The sequence below is a fragment of the Equus asinus genome, chromosome 4 (assembly GCF_041296235.1).
Source record: "Equus asinus isolate D_3611 breed Donkey chromosome 4, EquAss-T2T_v2, whole genome shotgun sequence".
Lineage (NCBI taxonomy): Eukaryota > Metazoa > Chordata > Mammalia > Perissodactyla > Equidae > Equus > Equus asinus.
In genome coordinates, this window is record NC_091793.1 from 21166538 (window position 1) to 21190191 (window position 23654).

The window sequence follows — 23654 nt, forward strand, 5'->3', positions numbered from 1 at the left end:
TAAAACAAAAATTTTAACTTAAAAAGATTGAACCATTGTTCAGTACACATCAAAAGATAATGTGCTTTAAAGCAGGGAGCATCAAAAGAAAAGCTGCTTGTTATCTACTGATGAATTAAATCTACTTAGTACTATTACTTGACATGATCTATAATTGACATCATGAACGTTGGCAGAACATGTTTAATTTCTCAATATAAAGTGAATTTAACTTAGGCCGAGGTAGCGTTAAATGGGGCAGCCGTTCTTAACCTGGCATTACATTGGAATTATCTGTCAAGCTTTTGAAAAGTGCTGATGCCCAGGCCCCACTCCAGACCAATTAAAAACCTTCTCAGATGATTTTATTTGTGAAGTAAGGGTTGAGAATCACTGGAACAAGGGCAGGAATACAAGGATAAAAATGCAGAAGATTTGGTTCCAGTTCTGGCTTCTATTTTCTAGTGTTTTGTTGAGGATTTTTGCATCTATAGTCATAAAGGATATTGATCTCTAGTTTTGTTATGATGTCTTTCTTTGGGTTTGGTATCAGAGTAACACTGGCCTCATAGAATGAGTCGGGAAGTGTTCTCTCCTCTGTTTTCTGGAAGAGTTTGTGAAGAAATGGTATTAATTCTTCTCTTAAATGTTTGGTAAAATTTACCAGTGAAGCCATCTGGCCCTGGGTTTTTCTTTGTAGGGAGATTTTTAATTACTAAGTCAATCTCTTTGCTTGTTATAGGCCTGTCTGAATTTTCTGTTTATTTTCGAGCTGTGTAGGCTGAAAAGCTGTGGCCAAATTCATTGTCATTTGATGAGGTTTGATTTAAAGTTTCATATCAAAATTTAAAGAAATGAGAAAAAGACTTGTTAGTGTTCCTGAGTTAGGGCTGAATTAACTGAATTGTCCCTGCAGTCAGAATCTTCTTTGAAGGGTCTTACTGAGCAAAGGATGATGCAGAGGGAGGGTTTTTGTTCTTTCGCTGTCATTCCCATACTAACCCCCTTCCTGTTTTTTTCTACTTCCCTCATAACTTTAGTTCTGTATTCTAGAAGCCTTTGTGGGATCAATAATGGGTAAATATGAATAAGATAGGAACAACCTTGCCAAGCTGCACATCTCCCTTTCCGGTGAAATCCATGACTGCTGACCGGTGGAAGCCACAGAGCTGGGCTTGAGAACACGCCACTTTGGTCTGTTTCTGTCCAAACGGCCCTGATTGACCCAATTGTTTGATGTGTCCAGTTCTTGGGCATTATCCCTTGAATGCCGTCAACATACTTCTGTGGTCTTACAGGGCAGAAATATATGCAAGTCACTCCTTTGCTTTGATTTCCCAAATACTAGCCGGTTATTCAAATAGCAGTTGATTACCTTTGTTTGAAAAACAATCAAGGTGAAAAACTTTATTATTTCCATGGGGAGTGGAGAACCTAGGGTTCTCTACTTTGTGGTTCGGTTTATTTTCTTTTTGTTCCAATCCTTTTCTGGTAGACAACTTGGTTGATTCGCCATCCATCAGCTTTAAAGACATCTGTTCATCTCTATATAGGCTGCTCCCACAGGCCGAATTAGAAACAGATTTAAAATATATTAAATTTGTGGAATTCAATAACAGTGAAGGTAGAAAGACTCATGCTTGTACACAAACGGTTATTTTTGTTCTTATTGACTTGGAGGTGGAGAGAAAATCTAAATGGTGATGTAGAATGAAATAGAGAGATTTTGTCAAATTCCCACTCTCTTGAATCTCCTTGGTCTATCACTGCTCTGTGAATATAATCATGAACTAGTGTCAGATATTTCTTGGTGAGAGTGGATGTGCATTAAATGTATGGCCTCTGAAATACACTCCTGATTTGGGTACCCTCTGTAGTGAATATAGAACATATGGCTCTTAGAGTATTTACTGAAAGTGAGTTACTAAACGATTTCTTCTAAAATGAATCATTCCTAAGGTCTGGAAAGATAAAGGCATTTTATTTAGAGTGTTTGGAGTTAAGAGGAATTAAGATAGACTAGAGAAGGGGGAAATTCATACAAATATCCATTTGCTTGTAGTCGAAAGTCTTAGAAGAAGGATCATTGTATATGTGCATAGCCAAACAGATAAATTTCAAAATAAAATGAAGTATGGGTTGACTGCTATAATTCTGAGTTTATTGCTTAGGTCTTTTCTTTTTTCCTCCTTATAAACATTGTTAGAGTTGGTAGAAGAGGGCTATGCAATGTATAAAACAATACATACCTACAATCAAATTGTGACAATACCCAAGATAGTACTGATCCAGAGTAAATTCTATTATTTGAATGGGGAACTTGGTCAGATTTCAGATAAGCATATTTGGAGTTAACTGCTGAGAGGGACAAGATGGAATTTTTGGATAACTGAACTTTAATTTCATTTAGTTTTAGAGATGGAAATGGTTTATTAGATAAACCTTCCTCTTTGAACTAGAGCTGTTAAAAAAAAAAAAAGCTAAATAGGCCTTTACTGTGCTGTCCATAAAAAACTTGAATCACAGACTTAAATTTTTGCTTTCATGAAGCAAGAAGTTTTTCAATCAAGAAGTTTGCATAGGGCCTGGCTCTGTGGCTGAGTGGTTAAGTTCACACGCTCTGCTTCGCTGGCCCAGGGTTGGCCAGTTCGGATCCTGGGTGCAGACATGGCACTGCTCATCAAGCCATGCTGCGGTGGCGTCCCAAATAGAAGAACTAGAATGACCTACAACTAGTATATACAACTATGTACTGGGCCTTTGGGGAGGGGGGAAAAAAAAAGAGGAAGATTGGCAACAAATATTAGCTCAGGGCCTGTCTTACTCACCAAAAAGCATACCTTTAAAAAGAAACAGAAGAAAAAATTTGCACATTATCCCTTATGGCCCTGTCTGTATATGGTTTATTTAGGAGGGCTGCTGATTGATATTTCAAAATTATTCTTGGGTAATAGCCATAATTTTCATTAGTTATTGTTTCTTTGAAATGTTCAGACTTCTTGAATTGCATTTAGATTTCTCTATTCTCTGAAATCCAATTAGTGAGATTTAATAATTTTCTAATAGCTCATGTTACAGTGGGCCTTAGAAACACTATTAAAGATGACAAATATTTGCCCTTTTTTCCCCTGTTACTTTATCCTGTCTGGCCCTCCTCTTTCTTTCCATCAAGGAGATGTGGCATGGTATTAAGTGCCCACACTTTAGAGTCACAGCGACCTGGGTATGAAACCTCATTCCAGCACTTTTGAGCTGTGTGACTGAAGGCAAAATTTTAAAGTTCTGATCCTTAGTTTCCTCATCTGTAAAATGGAGATTATAATTGTACCATCCTCACAGGACTTTTTTTTTTTTAATTAAAAGCCTGTCAGTCACTTAACCTAGGGCATGACACATCATAGCAACACTCAGTGACTCCTATTATTTGTTTTATTATTATTATTATTATGCCGATTTGTGATTATAATTTATTCTGGAATCAAGTTCCTAGATTAATTAAATTTATTTTACTGAAGTTGATCACCCAAGCTCCTGGCCTGAACCATCTAGTTTCCTCAGCTCCTTTGTCTGTCTCGCCAGAGAGTGAACCCAGGTGATCACATTCCATGCCTGTTATCTCAGTAGCACAGGCCTCCTGAAGACCCTGGAGAAGCAGAGAAGTAAGAGCCCAGGTGCTGGAATCAGAATGCTTGGGTTCAAATCCTGTTAACCTCTTGTTAGCGGTATAACCTCAGGTAAATTACTTAATCTCTCTGGGCCTCATTTTCCTTACCTGTGGAAGAGGATTAATAATGCCCATGTCTCTCCATAGGGGTATTAGAAAGATTAATTGAGTTAAAACATGAGAGTACATAAGATGGTGTCTGGCTCAGAGCACATGTTCTATAAATGTTAGCTACTAGTATAGCTGTTGCTGTTTTCATCCATTCTGCAAGTCTTTGTTTTTAACAGTGTTAATTTGTTTAAAAAAATAATAATAGTAAAAACTTCCTGATTGGATTTCTCAGACTGTATGTAATATCATTTTTAGATGCAATTCAATTCAAGAAATAATTATTAGAGGGGCCGGCTCCGTGGCTGAGCGGTTAAGTTCACGCGATCTGCTGCGGCGGCCCAGGGTTCGGATCCTGGGCGCGGACATGGCACCGCTCGTCAGGCCATGTTGAGGCAGCGTCCCACATCCCACAACTAGAAGGACATGCAACTAAAATATACAACTGTGTACAGGGCGGGTTTGGGGAGATAAAGCAGAAAAAAAAAAAAGATTGGCAACAGTTGTTAGCCCAGGTGCCAATCTTTGGGAAAAAAAAAAAGGAAGATTGGCAACAGTTGTTAGCCCAGGTGCCAATCTTTAAAAAAAAAAAATTATTAAATGCCTACTGTGTTTTAAGTGCTATGGGGGGCATATGTTAATAAAATATATTCCTTACCCTCCAGGAGTTTGTAAACTGAAAGGAGAGATAAGATATATTCAAGGGGTAACTATTACCCCTTGAAGGGCAAAATATTACTGTACTTTTTATAACATAAAAGGTAGCTCACAGAAGGGAAGCCTAGAGTAATTCTGAATGCTGGGGAGTGAGCCAGGAAGGTCAGGTGAAGAGGGCAGGCATTTCCAGGTGAAGTGAACAAAGAGCTGGGCAAGTACGTGGTACTTGAGGAAGAGTCATTGGGCAGCTTCGAGTGGGGTCACTTAGAATGGGGGAGACACAGCCAGTGAGCCGTCACTGCAACATGGGACAATGTGGTGTGGAAACTTGGTAAGAGAGGAGCGTGAGGAGGTGGAGAAGTTGAAGGTGGCTCAAAAATTTTAATATTAGTCCTGGGAGGGATAGGAATACCATTAAAGAGATAAAAAGGATGGGAAGTAGGTTAGGTTTTAAGGGGAAAGATAGATTCTGCTTTGGACCTGCTGAATTTGAAGTATAGTCAGGAGTCTAGTTATGGTTCTGCCGTTCTTGGAGATCTTCTTAAAAACTACTCTGTCAATGGAAAGGGCAGATATTAGGATAATATGATTCCTAACAGATTCGGGTCCCCCTCAGATGTGACTTGCGGGGACTTTATAATTGAAGACTTAGCATGTAAGGGACTTTCCTTGCCAGTGCGATCTTCCTAACCCTCCTCTGAACATTTTCTTGCTTAGCCGCTGAGTGCAGGCTGCCCTGCCATCATCGTTCTGCATGGTGTGCAGTGGTAATACCCTTTAGGTTTCACTGGCATTTGAAATAGAGATAATTGACTTTTAACTTAAAAAAAAATTCCCTATTAAGTTGTTTGATGAAGTGGTGTTGCCAGGATGGAAAGAGGAGAAACACCTATCACCCTCCCCTAGCCCGGATGTGCTTTTGAGTCGTCTAGCCTGCTTGTTTGACCTCAACAGAGAAAGGCTGTAAGTGAAGAGGAAGAGGAAGAAAAAGAAAAAGAGTTAGATTAATGGTAGAATATTTTCTGATTTAGAGAAATTCAATGCTTGGTGAAAATTGGTATAATTTTTAGATACAAAAGAAAAGATTTCACAAATAACCAGTACTTCCTGATCTATGCGAATAACTGTATTATTCGTTATACTTAAGCGATGGTAAACATTTGCTACCAGGAAGAAAATGTAGAACATCCAGAAAGCTTTTTCTGCTGGGTTGTGGTCCTCATTGTATTTTCTTTGAGGTAAGAATTTGTGTGTTTTTAGTGTTTGGAGGTGGACACTGTCTTGTAGGAGGTTTTGAGCAAGAAGCCAGACTAGGGTGCTTTGTGGATTGTTATCGCCCTGCAAGACCCTTCGCAACTTCCTCTCGCCGCCCACAGCAGAATACGGAAACCCTGCTGTATCAGGCCACTTCTGCAATTACAGACAGTCACAATTAAAGGGGATCCATCTTTCACACTACACTCTTCTGTTCTGAGACTTTCTTTGCATGTGAAAATGTGTCTTTTGTGGTGGAATGCCCGACTGAGCCTTTGTCTCTCCTCTCTCTTTGCTGCCTTGCAGTGCTGCAGTTGAAGCTCCAGCAGCGCCGGACGCGGGAAGAACTGGTGAGCCAAGGGATCATGCCGCGTAAGTACCACTCTTTCTCCTTCAGCATTTGGTAGAGTTGCTTTTAGGACATGATCGTGTGTGCCCTACATGCCATGGGAAGCATCCACCAGAAAACGAGGGTGATGGGTTTCATTTTTCAGTCTTTTCTTTCTTGTACTTTTCCAAGTTCAGGGACTCTCAGTCACTAATAGTTAAGATAACTGCCCTAATTGATGAAGTTCAGTGAAGCAGACAGCATTAAGTGTAACAGTGCCATTGAATCATTCTTAGCTTTTGACGTGCACCTTTAGGAGAGTTTCTACGCCCTGTTACACTTCCCTTTAGAGGAGGAGCAGATCTTGAGCTGGGGTGTTGTAGGAAGCACCCACTTCTTGCATATGTTTTGCCTTAGTGTTCAGGTTCTTGGAAAGAGAAAATAATTTTTCACTGGTGTTTTGAATCAAGTACAGTTTTGTTTAGAATGAGATTGTCAGATATCCTAAGGCTGCCATGGGTATGAGTGTGCTTGAATGGAGTTGTTGATGGGGTTATCGCAGAGCTGGGCTTAGTGAGTACAGAACTGCACGCATCACTTGGGGAGAAAGGAAACCAACTTTGGGATCTGTTAGAAGTAAGAAAATTTGCTTTCAATACCAACAGCATTATAAACTAAATGGAAGCTGGAGCCAGCAAGGTTTTGCTCTTTTTGACATTTCTTTTTAAGTTGTCAGCAGAGAGCTTAGGCTCTCCCTCTTCTTTCTTTTCTCTTTGTATGTTATCACTACTTGGCTACACTCTGATGAAGAAAAAAACCCAAAGTCATACAACATATATGTCGTATGTCATACAGAATATTGTCATACAACAACTTCTAGCTTCATGGTGGGAGAACTAATGTTTTTTACCTTAACCCAGTGCCTGCTGACCCACTGCCACTGTATTTTACTAATTCTTACTCACTCATTCATTCAAAATATTTGAGTATGTAATATGTGCCTGTGATACAGCAAGATAAATCCAGCTCCTGCTCTCAGGAGTTTATATTTAGAAGGAGAAGACTGATAATAAACAAGGAGACTAATAAATAAACAAGATTATTTCAGAGCATGGTAAGTGCTATCAAGTAAATTAGCTGGTTGGTGTGTTAACAAGTAATAGGAATGAGATGGGGTCACTTTAGATAAGATGGTCAAGAAAGGCCTCCCTGAGGAGGAACTGTTTGAGCTGAGATCTGAAAGATGAGTTGGAGTCAGCCATTCAGAAGCAGAAAGAGGGCCCAGGGAGAAGGAAAAGCAAGTATAAGGGCCTAGTGCAGACAAGAGCCTGGCATGTTTGAAAATGTCAAAGAAGCCAGTGTGGCTGGGGCCTGGTAAGTGAGAGGAGAGTGAGGGCAAGTTAAAATTGGCAAGGAGGGTGGGGCCAGAATGAGGGCCTTATCAGCCACATGGAGGAGGTGGGTTTTAAGTACAGTGGGAAGCCATTGAAGGCTTTTGAGCAAATGAGGATGGGGTTTGATTTATGTCATGAGAGTGGCAGGTCCATTTCTAAGAGGTAGAACAGTATGGCAAGTATAAGGAGTCTGCGGTCCGTTTCTCTCCCAAGCATCAGCCAGGGGACTTAAGTCTTGAATTCATTTACTGCAATTAACTACCAAACCATTTACCCATGTTATGCTGTACTCTTCTCTGGACTTCCAGGGAAGGACTCCCGACCTCCAACCCTTAAGGTGTCAGATAGAGCAGATGGCTTGTGCAGTGGATCAGTAAAGTGATGGGGTAGGGCAGTGCTGTGCCTTACAAACCCTCCAGATCTGCCAATCTACAAACCTTTGTAGAGGAACAAGTTACCTTGTCCCTTTCACGAAGGACATCACATGTTTAGCATCTACATTGTGCCCAGGGTAGTCCTAGATGCTATAGAGATTAAAGAAATATAGGGCATGGTTTAACAGTTTATTTGAGTAGCTAAAATTTACCCATACAGAAAATAAAGAGCATGATCCATGGGGTGCTGACTGTAATGATAGTACTAGTTCTGAGAGCGTAATGCAGCTTCTCAGGATCTGTAATACGTTCAGGATCTAAAAGCCCTGTAGAGGGTAAATGCCCTGCATTCTTCTTCTTGCCTTTTGTTTGATACCAGGGGCTACTGGAGATACTGTTTAATAGGATTTCTCTTGTATAGTCTGCTTGCCAGCATTTCTTGTGGTATTCCATGTTAAGACAAGCGATGCTTCAGTTCCTGCAGTTATCTGCTTCTATGTTTGTTTCTCCAAATAGACTGTGAACTCCTTGAGAAAGTATCTTATTTATATTTCTGTCCCCAGTGTCTGGCACTGAATGAATGAATAAAGACAGCCAGTTGTAAAGTGTGATGTATGTGTGAGAGAGAGTGTGACGGAAAATGACAGACAGACAGACACAGATAGAAGTCTGTTGCAAACTTCTTGAAAATCTAGGCATGGAATTTGAAGCAATGCTCCTGTTCTGTCAGCAGCCCAGGTTCTAAAATGTTCTGAATATCTGACTGTATACTTTGGGTTGTTCTCTGTATCTGTGAAGTGAGAAAAGTAGGAATAGAAATGCCTGGCTTCTGTGAGAATATTGTATCTTCCCTCATACCTAGAGCCACTGTCAGCTGTGGACACAGTCTTGGTTTTCAGCTTTTCTAGTGAAAAAAGTAGGTAGCAAACTCTTAGATTCTGAAAGAGAATGTTGAGGCCTGGGAATAGTTTCATGTGTGAAGTTCTCTGCTCGTCTGCATACCTGGTGATACACAGGTAGAGTCCTGAGTTCCCAAAGATGAGGCTCTTTTTTATTGCCAGCCCCCCACCCTGTGAGTTATCCTATTTCCTCACCATGATGCTGTGCCCGCTACCCTAAGTCCTATTGTAGTCTCCCAATAGTCTGCCTTCCTGACAAGCCTACCGCCTGCCATCTTCTACCAACCCCACTTCTCACCGTCAACACCACATCTTTTAAGGAAAATATGAGGAGTGCTGGGGGCAAATCATGAATGATCAGCAAGTTGTTGTTATTGGAAATTTGGAGACCTGAAAAAGTAACATCTGGTTTGAAGTGCCCACTTCCGTTGCTATCTTGCTGGCCTGAGGAGTTTCTGAAAAGTGCCTTATATTTAATTTTGTTGTACAACTTAGGAAGCAGGTAGGGCCCGCAAGCCAGGGAAAGAAGCAGTGTAGTCATGGCTATATTCTGCCTTATCATTTCTGTGTTTATGTCTGTTATCAAATTCTTCTCATCCTAGTCTTTTTGTAGCTCTGGGAAGAAAAACCCACCTACCTCATTTCCCAGAATACTCTCGCATAGTTCCCATGTAGGACTGGCTTTCAGTTCTGACATCATATCTGTAGGACAGTGTCTTCAGTGGCTCCCTTGCCTTCAGTGTTGTTTATGTTTCTGCATATCATTCAGAGGTGGGATATGGCCTTTCCATAATGTTCAAGGAATTAAAGAATCTCCCAATTCCTACCCACCTCCCTCTGCTGCTTGATATGCTCTGTTCATGGCATCTAAACTGGAAGTTGGTTTCTGATGTGTTTTTAAACAGGATCATTTCTCAGAATCCTTCATTCTCATTGTGTAAACATATGTCGCAAATTTAACACTACTTAAACCCTACCAAATGCAGAGTGCTAGAGAGTAAAGGATTATATATTCCAGGCTCTAAGCTTTCTTTAATGATCTGAAACTCTGCATATCTTGAGGAAGAGGAGAGATGGCACAGATAGGAAGCTGGTGTGTAACTCCAAAGATTAAGACCAGGAATGCTGCTGTATCCAGAATGAAGACTCATAGAAGAGTTGGGTCATGTGTAGTACACTTCGTTCTCTCTCTCTCTCTCTTTTTTTTTTTTTTGGAGGAAGATTAGCCCTGAGCTAACTACTGCCAGTCCTCCTCTTTTTGCTGAGAAAGACTGGCCCTGAGCTAACATCTGTCCCCATATTCTTCTACTTTCTATGTGGGACGCCTACCACAGCATGGCGTGCCAAGCGGTGCCATGTCTGCACCTGGGATCCGAACCCACGAACCCCGGGCCACCGAGAAGCGGAATGTGCGAACTTCACTGCTGTGCCACCGGGCCAGCCCCCACTTCGTTCTCAAACAGGGCTTCCCCCACAGCCTTTTTCTTTGATGTTTAAAGGTGTACACGTTCATAATGCTAAGGTGAAAATTAAGAAAAATGTTCTGGCAATAAGAGCTGCTGCACAGGAATAACCTTTTAAAAGAAATCATGGAAGTTCTCCTGATCCAGACAATGAGAAAAAAGTGTCCTGTAATCTTTCTGGATATGAGAGAAGAACCTCGTTTGTCTCTTCTCAGCCTTTTGTTATTCTCTTCTGAATCCTTGAGAAAGCATAGATAGCATGATTTTAATGCTACAGTTGGCCCTCAGTTCAGTATTTTCCCATGTGCATGTAGTAGAAGAATCTTGGTGCCTTGGCAAGCATGTGAAGAAGTCATTATTTTTGTCCTGTAGATTCTCTAATGAGCTTGTTCTCTTTCTTGAGTGAGCTTGTTTTATTTTTGTTCTTTTTAAAGATTGACACTTGAGCTAACATCTGTTGCCAATCTTCTTCTTTTTTTTCTCTTCTTCCAAAGCCCCCCAGTATATATTTGTGTATTTTTAGTTGTGGGTCCTTCTGGGTGTGCTATGTGGGACGCCGCCTCAACGTGGCCTGATGAGCGGTGCCATGTCCGCACCCAGGATCTGAACTGGCAAACCCTGGGCTGCCGAAGTGGAGTGCGCGGACTTAACCACTCGGCCATGGGGCCGGCCCTGTGAGCTTGTTTTTTCATTTTAATGGTGTTTCTGTGCAGCCAGCCGGTACCATTGGTGACACTTAGCCCCAAATGGTTGGGAGAATTCAGAGGGTAAGGGCAGCACAACTCAGAGAGGGCAGCCAGTTAGTGTCAATCCAGAGACCTCTCAAATGACCTGGCCCCTGAAAGGTGCTCAGACATGCTGCTAAGTGAAAAAAGTGAACAAATTGGCCAGCTAGTTTTGACTAGTTCATTGGTCTACAAGTAGGCCCTATGAATCCCAGACTGAAACCAGAAAGAATGGCTTCATGTAATGAGTTCCAGCAGCTCTGTATTTTTAACAAGCTTTGCCACATCTTGACTCCCTGACCTTTTAGTTCTACAGTTTGATCCCTTTGTCATGCTTCAGCTGTCGGTGTTAGCTAAGTGGTCTACACAGTGTGGCCCAGTTGTAGCACTTCTTGCTAATCTAAGCTGTCATTTTACTGGGCCCCAGTAGTAGCTGAAAATCTCGTGTTCATCTGACTATAGCAGTCTCTGCACCAAGAGGAAATTTCTTCTAAACTCTCACAAGAGGTTATTTAATGGCTGGAAGTGTCTGGATTGATTACTATGATCCCTTTTCCTCTGAAGCTAAAATTCTTCTTAATAATGTTTTTGTTATTTGTAACTTGGGAACTACTGCTTGTATTATTCTTCACCAAATGCACAAACTGAGTTTCAAGATTCTCTTTCCTGAGTACATATGTATTAAATCCATTTTGGTAAAGCTCTTTTAAAACTAGTTTTTGTTGTTGTAACCCCTGAGAAGATAAGCCAACCTCCGGAAGCCTCGGAGTTTCTTGTAATGAGAAAGAAGCTATGATTTAACTTTGTCACTATCAGGGCATCTTTGTTAAATCCTGGAATGCCATGGGATCTTTTCCCCAAGTGACCATGAATTCAAAAGAACTAGCTTCCAGACCAGCCCTGTCCAAGAGCATTTCAGTGATGATGGAAATATTCTGTGCCTCTAGCAACATGTGCTTTTGAGCATTTGAAATGTGGCTAGCTTGAGTCAAGAGCTGAACTTTAATTTAATTTAATTAATTTAAATTTAAATAGTCACATGTGGCTGGTGGCTATTGTATTAGACTGTGGAGTTTTAGACCTCACTCTGCCGCTTAGGAACAAGGTGACTTTGGGCAAATCAAGTAACTTTTCTGAACTCAACTTCTACTTTTATAAAATGGGGATAATAACCCATCCTACCCACCGCATAGATTTTAGTTTGGAGATAAATTAGATGATGTACTGTTCATGCTTTTGAAATACAGGCAGTGTTATTCTCTGTTAAGAATGAGAGGAGCATTAGCTTGGATCTACCATCTTGTGAATTTGAAAGCAGCTTTTAATATATATTTGTCATTAATTTCTATCAAAACCAACATTTAGGAATAGGAACTATTTTTCAATAAATAAAATCCTTCTGAATTCCACTTTCCTTCCTACCTGTGGATTAAAACACAATTGCTGAAAATTAAGAGTCAAAGAACCACTAGCCAACATGATACAGTCATTCATTGCGTAATGACAGGGATGCGTTCTGAGAGATGTGTCATTAGGCGATTTCATCGTTCTGTGAACATCATAGAGTATACTGTCACAAACCTAAATGGTATAGCCTACTACACACCTAGGCTATAGGGTACTAATCTTATGGGACCACCATCATATATGCGGTCTGTTGTTGACCAAAACGTTATGTGATACATGATTGTACTGCATTGAGATTGTTCCCTTTTTGGTTGTAATTTAACAGGACTATCATTTTATTGGCTTGCTTTCTCCATAGTCGTGGATGTTTCTTTTTTAACCTCTCTTAAAACTAGCAAACAAATGGCTGAGTTGGAAATAATGTTTTTTATTTCTGGGCAGCTTGCCAAGACACAGAAATGTTTACCAATGGGGACACACTGGTTACTCCAGAGCAGATGAGGGCCTGGTTTGAGGCTGAATTACCCTTTTTTTTTTTTTTTTTTCTTTTTTAGCTTACAAAGATTTCAGATGACAAAATTGTAGGATTCAAGGAAATGTCATTTGTTTTGGGTTTAAGTGAAGTGTTACAATGTCCGAGATATTGTGTGTCAACCAATCAATACTTGGTGGATTTTGAGTTTCGGGCAGATCTTTACCTGGGCCTTGGTCATTTCCCATTTCCTCCAGTCCACGTGCGAGTTGCTAGAAACTGTGTGGTAGTCTCTGAACTGCTGTTCCTGTGAACCAAAGAAGTTTGGCCAAGATCCAACCAGTGCCCCTTTCTGGTAGGTACTCAAAAAAGGCGTCCCCCATACCCTGCAGTTTGCCAGCTGCTCCAGTTCGGTCAGTGCCCTCAGGCTCTGCTTCTTTCATATGCTCACTTTCGCAAATGGTAGTGTGTGATCCATTTGGCTCTTTTAGATACATAGATATCTTTGGATGAAAGAGCCAGTTTCCTTTTTTTTTTTTTTTTTTTTGAGGAAGATTGGCCCTGAGCTAACTACTGCCAATCCCCTTTTTGCTGAGGAAGACTGGCCCTGAGCTAACATCCATGCCCATCTTCCTCTACTTTATATGTGGGATGCCTACCACAGCATGGCTTTTGCCAAGCTGTGCCATGTCCGCACCCAGGATCTGAACCGGCGAACCCCTGGCCACCAAGAAGCAAAATGTGCGAACTTAACTGCTGCACCACCAGGCTGGCCCTTTTTTTTTTCCTAGGAAGATTAGCCCTGAGCTAACATCTGCTGGGTTTTTTTTTGAATTGAGATACAGTCGGCACATAAAATTATATTAGTTTCAGGTATACAGCATAGCTTTTCTTTCTTAAAGAAGCAGAGAACTCTAGCTGATTGAGATGATGTATCCTCAGCACAGGAATGTGACTGTTTAACTGTAGTTGAATCCCAAGTTTAAGTGGCATTTGATAAACACCATAGTAAAACACCTGTTCTAGGATTGAGGCTAACCTGATCCCTAGATTTGAAGCTAAGAGAAAATTGTGTTAGGCATGTGGCCTCGGGCATCTTCTATCTCAGGAGAAGGGCAGCTGAGCACATCACTCCTAGGTGTTTTATGTTGCATTTCTGATAGATGTTAGTGTCCTCGTCTCTCTCCCTGCTGTTGTAGGGTGAATCCCTACCTCAGTGGTCATTGACTAGCATAGAAACTCCCTCCTTGGCCAGTTGCTAGCAAATCCTAAAATAAGACTCTAGAGTGAGTTGTGGGTTCATATTCTAAGCATATTTATTGTTGAATCCAAAGAAGATCCACCAGGGAGATCTGTCGAACAGGCCATCAGAAATCGTCATCTTGATATGAGTTCTTGATACAATTTAATATCTGAAAAGTACAGTAGGTATTCAGTTTCATTTAATAATTAGCTCTTGAAGTGTCTGAGATATCCAAGGCCAACTTCTTTTCAGGATAATAAATGAAGTAAAGGAGATTATAAAGATGCTTGTTGAAGCTGCTGCTCACTAGTTTTCCCTAAACAATACAAATCCTAAAGAATTACACACTTGGGGAGCCCTGATAGATATCTGATGATGGTGGTGGTGATTTAAATTCTTCAGCCTAGTGGGATGTTACTTGCAGAAGTGCAAAGGTGATTTGGAACTTGTATCTAAACAGATGACTTGGACATATTGACTGTGGGGCTTGAGAAAGAGGCAGTAGCTTGTGTGTGTGTGTGTGTGTGCTCACCAAGGAGTATATACTGGAATTATAATTGACTGATCCAAAGCGTTGGACTGGGCTGTGGTGTGAAAGCTAGATACACACATGGCTGGCATATATGTCAAAGAGAAACCTGGAAGGCCAAGTTCAAAATATTTCACCCTTGATATTTTAACCTTGTGGAATTCGCTGTACCTGTTGATATTCATGCTATACAAGACTGTGTGCTGACCTTTATTCCCAATCTTGAGTCTCTTTCACCATCAGTGGGTCAAGGGTGCACTTCTGGTAAGAAAAAGATTTGGCATTTTTGAGTCTCCACTTTTTACATTCATTCTTGGTAGTTGACTTTCCTTGCTGGTTTGGGTGGAGGTGACAGCCCAAGTGCCAAAACAGGGGTGGTGGCAAGCTGCAGTACCAAAACAGGATGTGTGTGAAGCATGTTTTCTGACTGTTAGTTTGGATCCTTGCTTGCTCCAGAATGTATCGTCCCTTAACCATACCTCATCACCCAGACTTTCTTTGATTCATATGAACTTAGTTCTGGTTTTCACTGTCATGGCCAGTCCCTCGAACTGTTGATACAACTCTCTGGTTAATGGTCTTTGTTGCAGGATATTTTAAAAGACATTTTGGTATGACAGCTAAAAACAGTAAGAAAAAAATGGAAGTCAAGCTCAGTTAGCTCTCAGCATTTGACTCTCCACACAGTTTCCTTCAGAAGGAGGATGGCACAGAAGAAAAATTTAAAAAGTAATAGTGCCTCAAGCTTAACAGAACTTCTAGCAGATGGCCAAGCACTTTCACTTTATTTCATACTAATGGTCATCAGTGCAGTAGTCTGTATAATTGCCATTTTGTGGATGAGGATACTGAGGCTCAGAGGGGCCATGTGACTTGCCCAAGGTCACACCACCACTAAAAGACAGAAGCAGATTCAATCCAGGTCGTCTGGCTCCAAACCCCATGCCAATTCCTGAAGGTCACAGTCTGATGATTCTTATTGATATAGGAATTTTATGATGATAGCCTGATGCGTACTTTCTCCAAAATTTAGACTTTGAAAATTGAAAACGGCATCAGATCAGGACCCGTAGTTAAGGGTGTGAGGTGGAAGTTGGTGGTGGGGGTGAAGGTAACTCTGTCGTTTTTTAAGCCCTCCAGTAAAATTGCTAAGTTGCTGCTCTTGTCTGCTGGCTGTGAGGCTTGAAGGCCATGGGCATCTTCCTACTTCTGTCCTAATACTCCTTAGTTAAATCAGAGGTTCTTGATTTCTTTTGTGCCATTGATGGTCCTTTCAAAATCTTACACATCCTCTCACGAGACAGTTGCCTAAGAAGGTCCCCCAAATTCAGGCACAGTTTCTGGGAATTCATAGATACTCTAAAGCTGGTACAGTGTGCCCCAAGTTAGGAGCCCCTGCTCTACTTGGAAACAGAATGCTAAGAAAAATCATCTACCAAAATGCTAGTGTCATCCCTTACACACCAGTGACCTCTGTGCTTTCGTCACTCGGGATGTAGGTGACCCTCCCCATTTCCTTTATTGACACCCAAGAACCTCTGTGCTCCTCACCTGCTGCGTGCAGAGACCAGGGACTGCATTTCTGTAGCTGCCTTCCATTGAGGGGGATTGCCAGGCCCCAGGTACAAACAGCAGGGTGTGGAATCTGTCCAGCTGAATTAGGCCCTAGCCAGGGTGTGAGGGAAATGGCAGGAGGCCCTGATCCTTTGACTCAGAAATACACACTTTGCAACTCGAAGCAGTGACCCTGAAAGGGGCTCAGGAGACTAAACTCTTTACCAATTTGTCGGTACCTACACAGCCAGCAGAGTTGAAATTTTGAATTAAGCTGTTGAAAAAAATTATTAAGACCTTACTAGGTGTACTTTTTAGTCCCTTAGCCCCTGGTGGTAAAGAATGAGCAAATAAAAATCTTTAATTTCTCATCTGCAATGTCACCTTTCCTCTGCCTTTTGGACTAGGGTAGGGAAACAATGGTTTTTGAGTTTTAATGGCACCAGAATCCTCGAAGAGCTTACTAAAGTTTAAACTTCTTGAAGGCAAGGAATCTGCGTTCCAGAGAGATTCTTGCACTGCAGAGACTAGATTTTAATGCGCATGGCTCTTGAACTGCACTCGGAGAAACACTGGACCAACGGCTGCTGGCATCTTTCCCCTTTTCATTTTTAGTGATGACACAGAATATTGTTATTCTCTTCTCCCCAGGAGTTACGAAGTAGAAGATGGCCCTGTCCATGTGATTCAAGAGTTGATGACAAATTTCTAAGACCGTTGAGGCTGCTACATGTAAAATGATTGGGTGTTGGCAGCTTATGAAGCCCTGTCTCCAATACTGGGAGCAGCCTGCCTCGCTTGCCCCTCTTCTGGCTTGTACCGTGTCAGTGGTCAGTTGGGCAGAGTTAATGAACTGCCTGGAGCTGTGTGACAAACTTCTGTGCTTGGGCCAAAGGATGTGGCAAAAGAGTCAGTTAACTTTGGAAGGAGTTTGATTATACAGCAACTCCCTCTTTTGCTGTGTTGGTCTCTTCAAGAGAGGGCTGGAGGGGAAGGGAATGGGAGAATGTGTACCCGCTTGACATTTTCTGAGGTTATGTCTGAGGTCCTCCCTTCTGTCCCATTGCCAATATTAAAGAAAAGGACAAGGCAGCATTTCTTTCCAGAGGAATAGCCAAGAGAAGAAAGCAAAATGTAAATGATCAGATTAAAATCAGTGGGGTTTTTTTGTTTTTTGTTTTTTAACTATCAAGTTTTAGAAAAGAAAAAGAAAAAGATACTTGATCAGTGAAGTATGTTTTCTTCACCCCACTCCCACCCTCCACCCTCTGCATCTCTTATACTGAAATATACATAAATAAAAAGATCTGAATTTTTTGAACGGAATCAGAAGAACCAGAGTCTAGTCTTTGTTCCTCAATTTAATCAGTTGTGATCTCTGGCAAGTCAGTTCTCCTTTATAAAATGTGGGAAATAATAGGTACCAAGAAGCTCAAGTAAGGTAATTCCCAACACACTTTGCAAATATCAGAGGAAAACAAGGAAACCAGTTGCAGCAAATCTTTTTATTTATGTTACCCCCAGGAGCCTTTTTTTCAATGGCAAGGTTGACAGGCGCAGTCCTACTTTATTTCTTCTCCCGATTTCATTTCCTCTAGTACCACTTGAGAACAGAGTAAAGTCCGAAGTCCCACATGGCCCTTTGTGGCTAACCCCCTCACTGCATCTTCTCCCACTCTCCTCTTTGTTCAGTCTGCTCTGCTACCCGGCCTTCTTGACATTTCTCTGTCAGGCAGGCAGCTTCCCACTTAGGGCCTTTGCACTTGCCACTCTCCTTGCCTGGAAGGCTCTTCCCCACATGGCTGCAGGGCCTACTCCTTTCCTCCAGGTCTTTGCTCAAACATCACATCAGAAAGTCTTTCCTGACCACTCCATATAAAATGCTCTTAGCCCATCACTCTCTCTCGCCCATGCTCTGCTTTATATTTCTTCATAGCATGTGTCTCCTCCTCCTGTTATATGTTTGTTTTGTGTGTCATTCTTCACTAAGCTGTAAGCTCCAGAGGAACATGAATAGTCCGGCACCACAACAGGGGCTGACAGGTGGGCTCTCAATACATATTTGTTGGGGGAATGAGTGAGTAATTAACTGTTAGCACATCTTAACCTCTTAGGGGGCATAAACCTCTGGACTCCACTTCCTCGCCTCCTATTCCTCAATCTGTTGCAGTTGGTTTCTGCCTCCACCAGCCCATTGGCAGAGCTCTGAGACCAGTGACCATGTCTTAAGTATCAGTAATCCTCTGGAAACTTTGCAAGCCTTATTTTGTCTGACCTGCTATTAACATCTCTCTCTTTCTTCCTACATCCTTTTTCTTGAGGCTTTCTCCTAAAATCAGCTTTGCCTAGCCCTCTCCTGCCTCTGTGACCCTCCTCACGTTCCTTTGCTGGGCTCTCTTCATCATGTATCCTTAACTTCTGGGATTCTCTTAAGATTCAGCCTGGGAAATATTGTCTTCTTTTTCTACATGTGTCACGTTATCCCTAGATGATGTTACACACACACGTGTGTACACAGACACATACCCCACTTGCACATCTCTTAATAGGATGTCTCACAATCAACTCATATTTAGCATGCCCAAAACTCAACACAATCTCTCCTACCCTGTCCCAAGCTTACTCCTCCTGTATCCCCTGTCTGGGAGTGTTAATGGCACAACCGTTCACCCAGTTACGCCATTTTGTTCTTCTAAATGGCCTCTTGGGTCCGGCCCAGTGGCTCAGCAGTTAAGTGCACACGTTCCTCTTCGGCGGCCCGGGGTTCGCCACTTCGGATCCCAGGTGCGGACATGGCACCACTTGGCACACCATGCTGTGGTAGGTGTTCCACATATAAAGTAGAGGAAGATGGGCACAGATGTTAGGTCAGGGCCAGTCTTCCTCAAAATAAATAAATAAATAAATGGCCTCTTGATTATCATTAGAGTGATCTTGTGAACATGCACTTCTCACTGTTTTGCAATTCGCAGTATAATAATTGATTTCAGGCAGGGATCAGAAATAGATGCTAAAACCATTAGGTAAATGCTTTCAAGTTTTTTCTGTGTCTTTAATTTTCAAAAGTTTAGTTATGGTATATCCTGCCATGAGTTTCTTTGAGTGTATCTTGTTTGAGGTTTGCTCAGCTTCTTGAATCTATACTTATGTCTCTTGCCAAATTTGGGAAGTTTTCAGCCATTTATTTCTTTAAGTACTTTTTCAACCCACCTTCTTTTTCCTTTCCTCTAGGGCTTGGATGACACAATGTTAGATTTTTTCCTGAATGGGAGTGACCTTCTTATCACTGGCCACGGTGAAAGTCCTGACTCTTTACCAGCCCTCTCCTCACATCAACTCAGCAGGGATGCGGCAGGAGGCCTCATTATTAAGTCCAGCCTCCCCACTTGGTCTCCACTTATTCCTTGGGCCAGGGGGAGGGTGTTTGTTACTGGCAGGTGGGAGTGAAAACCCCAGCTTCTTACTTGGCCTTCCTTGACACCCCTCAGGCAGGGGTATCGGAGTGCTTCATTGTAGACTTGCAAGGGTGGAAGTCGACACTCCCCGTTTGGCCTTTCCTGGTAGGGGTGGGATGAGGCCACTGTTTTTTCTTTTGGTGTCTTGCTGGAGTAGAATGATTATTGTCTAGAAGTTTTCTGTCTTGCTAGGCTGCCCTTTTCCTAGTCATTTGGGAAGCGGGAGTAGGTTTTGTTGGGGCTTTTTTGTCCGCCTTTATTAGCATTTACAAGTTGCCATCTTCTTCACCTCCAAGTCTTGGATGTATGAGGAAACCCAGGAACTCACAACTGTGTTGTTCTTCAGGTCCCAAGGTCACTAGCCAGTCTGCTTTCTCTCTGTGTTTCAGAGCCTACTTATGTTAGTTTTATACATAATGTCCAGAGTTTTTAGTTGTACTTACTGGGAAGATATAAGAGAAAAGTATATCTACTCCATCTTCTCGGATGCAGAAGTCCCTGCAATAGCACATTAAAGGGCTAGGCCCTGCTTCCCCTTCCAGCCTCATCGTCCCCACATGAACTCCTTGGTCCAACCATATCAAACTACTTGTAGTCCCTTGACTTGTTGTGCTCTTTCGTACTTTCATGCTCTTGCTCTTCCTCAGCCTCAGATGACCTCCCCACTCCCTTCCTTGTCTGCCTGTAGTGTTTCTATTCTGTTCATTTGGGTTTTCTCTCTCGAATCTACATGGACAGTTCATTCAGTCTTTCCTCAGGCTGAATTTTGCGTCTTCTGTCCTATGTAACACTTTAAATTACCTCTACAATTGTACTTCCATCTTGTATTGTAATTATTTGTCTTTTTCCCTAACTAGACCACGAAGCTGCCTTTGAGGGGTGGGACCCCATCCTGTGTATCCTTGTGCTCAGTAACTAGCATAGTTATTACTTAAGAATTGTTTATTGGATAGATGGATGGATGGATATATTTTTGGTTTCCCACCTTGCTTGTTAAATATGTTTGTTCCCATACATGCACACAGCCCTCACTGATGCACTGTGCGTTATGTCCGCTACTCCTACAGTGGAAAAAGAAATCGAGCAGGCTTGCCTGAAAGAAAGACTCCTTGGACCGTGGCTCTCTGTTGACCTCTGTTAGCTGAACTGTTCATGGCCTTTTGAGTTCTTCTAAATACAGAATTGTTGGTGAGCTTCTGGCATAGTATCTTATCAAGGATGGGAACCGTCATTTTTATTATGTCAGCACCTAATAAAGTGACATTCAGACCCAGGCACCTAATAAATATTCCTTAATGATAATGAGGAGGAAATGAGGCTTCATGGTTAATTGCTGTCGTTCCCTGATGAGATGCATTTCCCGTACTGCTTTGTGGATCCTTGAAGACTTTCACTTGCCTACATGTTTAAGTAAATCTGGGGCCAGTGATGGGAAAGTGCTGGTTGAATGCTCTAAATTAATGTGATAGGTTGGTTTAAGGGTCCTCATACTTACCCTTCAATGCTAGATTGAATCAAGACCGCTCCATCTCAGTCCTCTTGCATTGTAAGCCACAGATCTTGTAGACACACTGAGCACGGCAGTGAGCTCCCCCTTGGAAGTGGATGGCAGTATCTTTTTAAAAAGAAAATTGAAATGGGGCCAGCCTGGTGGCGTAGCGGTAAAGTGCCCACATTCCGCTTTGGCAGCCCGGGGTTCACTGGTTCAGATCCCAGGTGCGGACATGGCACCATTTGGCAAGCCATGCTGTGGTAGGTGTCCCACATATAAAGTAGAGGAAGATGGGCATGGATGTTAGCTCAGGGGCTGCCTTCCTCAGCAAAAAGAGGAGGATTGGTGGCAGTTGTTACTTCAGGGCCATCTTCCTCAAAAAAAAAAAATTGAAGTAATTTTTCTCTTTTTAGTTCACAAATGACCTCATTTAGTTAGGGCAGCAAACATATAAAGGGAGAAAGAAAATGGGTGCTGGAGAGAGGGAACAGAATATTAATGGGTGGTTATAGCCAGCCAGGGGCGGGACTTGCATCTAGAACTGAAACTGTGATTAAGAATGCCACACCTCTTAGCCACTTCTGTTCATTGGATTTCCTGGGGAGCTTGGTTATTTTTCCTTTCAGTACGTGCTGCACACTTCTCCTTGTTCACACAAAGCAGTACAAGTGTTCCAGTGAAACCAGCTCCCAGAGGGTGGGAGTTCCAAAGGATCAAGACTGCCCTCTGACACCGAAAATGTGTACTCTTATAAACAGCCTGTGCAGCTCTTGAGTTTCCGTTGGCCTTTGGGGGCTTCTCTTTCAGAGACTACCTTCTAGGAGTTTCTGGGAAAATGAAATTTCTGAGTAATATCCTGGCTTCTCTGGCAAAGCCATTAAGGCAGTGAGGAAAAGGGAGACGGAGGTGCAAGATGAATGCAGTCCTCCCAGCTGGACACACATTTATGGGTTAACTTTGAGTGTTTTGGGTTTTTCCACAACTAGCAGAGGCCTAAACTTAAAAATCTATTTTCTGCTTGCTGTGTTTCCTTGTGTCTCATTCCTTAGCACAGAGGCCTGAGGTGATTTTAACTGTACTTTGCCACTGGCTCCTATGTCAGGGAAGCGCAGGGCTTACCTTTATCTCCCTACATCTCCTTCATTAGCTTACCCTCCACAGCTGAGGCTTTTAACAGAGCTGTCTGGACATGCATAGGAGTGCCCTCCACGCCAAACCCCAGAGAACCGAGAGCACTGGCTGCCCCAGCGCCAGTCTCTCCCACATGAACCTGAGACGTGCCTTACGGGAGTCCTGACAGACCTGAAGAAAGAAGGGCCGCTGCCCGCTCTCGTTTCACCTGTTAGAACTAGCTGTTGAAACTGCTGACCTTGCCATCAGAGGGCAGAATGAGAAGTGGGGGAAGAGCAGCAGTGAGGGGGCTATTCAAGGACTAAGAAAAACAGACACACTTGTCAGAAGGTTTAGATGAAGGAAGAAAGGGAAACAGAACTAGGCCTGAGCTGGGGACCCCTGCTCCATGGATGACCTCACAGGCTACTGCAGGGTTAGTTTCATCATGTAAAAGTTGGAATAATGGTCCCTGCCTCATGGGTTGTTAAGAGAATTCAATGAGATTATAATGTTTTTGTTGTTTTTATAAAATGAAACAGTCTTTTGGGATTGGTAATTATTGTCTTGAATTCTTTTCTTGGTCCTCATTTCTGGTTATCTTTACGGGGCCCTGAGCAGCTAATGACTTCCTCTGGTCTTCCCGTCGCGCTCCGGGCTTGTCTCCTAATATCAGTGCTGAAGGCTATTCCTTAAGCTCCATGGTGAACCCCGGGTTTCAGGTCAAAGCTTTCTGTGCCTGCAGTCACTTTGAACCCCTCTTCTGAGCCTTCCTTACACCTGTTTGTGCTCAGTCCTGTGGTCAAGCTGACCTTTCCACATTACCTGCACCTGGCCCTACATCTGAGAGTACATGTATTGAAGTCTCCTTGCCTCCCCATCCAATAAGATCTTTCTTCTCCACTTTTTGAAGAAGTTAAGAGTAGAAAGAACTCTGACTTGAGAGTGACACAGAGTAAGACTGTCTAACCCTACCGTATACTGGCCTGTCCGAGCCTGTTGTTATCTGTGAAATGGAATGCTACCTACCACATGAAATCACTAGGAATATTAAATTAGATAAAATTTAAAGTATCTAGAACAGTACCTGCCACATAAGTAGGCACTCTAAATATTAATCTCTTCCTTGGTATTATGTGAAAATTTCCTTGCAGTGGAACCAACAGGAAGTCATGCACACTGCAGTAGTTCACCTGTCGCCTATCTCCTTTAGTGGTGCATCATCCTGACGTACCTGAAGATGGTACACTCCCCTTCCACCAGGAAATTCTGTGCTTTGTGAGTTGTTTTTCCGGAAGTTGGATTTGTGCCTTATGCCTTGGGATAGTCAATGGTAGGTTGCTGAGGCAGCAAGCCAGCCGAGGTTTTGACAGATAATCTGTGGCTGTGGCGCAGAAACTAGCAGGCCTATGTGGGAATTGAACCCACAGTTCAGCCAATCCCTGCGTTTGATGGCAGCACACCTTAACTCACTGGTGTGCACACCTCTTGCTTCTGAGCACTTTTGCTCTCACTTGATTCTTACAGGAGTTCTGGGAGGAGGCAGG

General features: G+C 42.4%; 1 protein-coding gene across 10 annotated transcripts in view; it reads left to right on the forward strand.

Annotated features, from left to right (window-relative positions):
• Positions 1-23654, forward strand: part of MRTFA (myocardin related transcription factor A) — a 193120-nt gene that overhangs the window by 147013 nt on the left and 22453 nt on the right. For 9 of the 10 annotated variants that reach the window (XM_070506829.1, XM_070506830.1, XM_070506827.1 and 6 more), the window contains one exon: positions 5969-6034. In XM_070506829.1, coding sequence (XP_070362930.1) covers positions 6028-6034 — 7 coding nt within the window. In that variant the 5' untranslated portion in view covers positions 5969-6027. Of the gene's footprint in view, positions 1-5380; positions 5647-5968; positions 6035-23654 lie in introns of those variants that run through there. The other variant, XM_070506828.1, reaches the window with a different exon arrangement.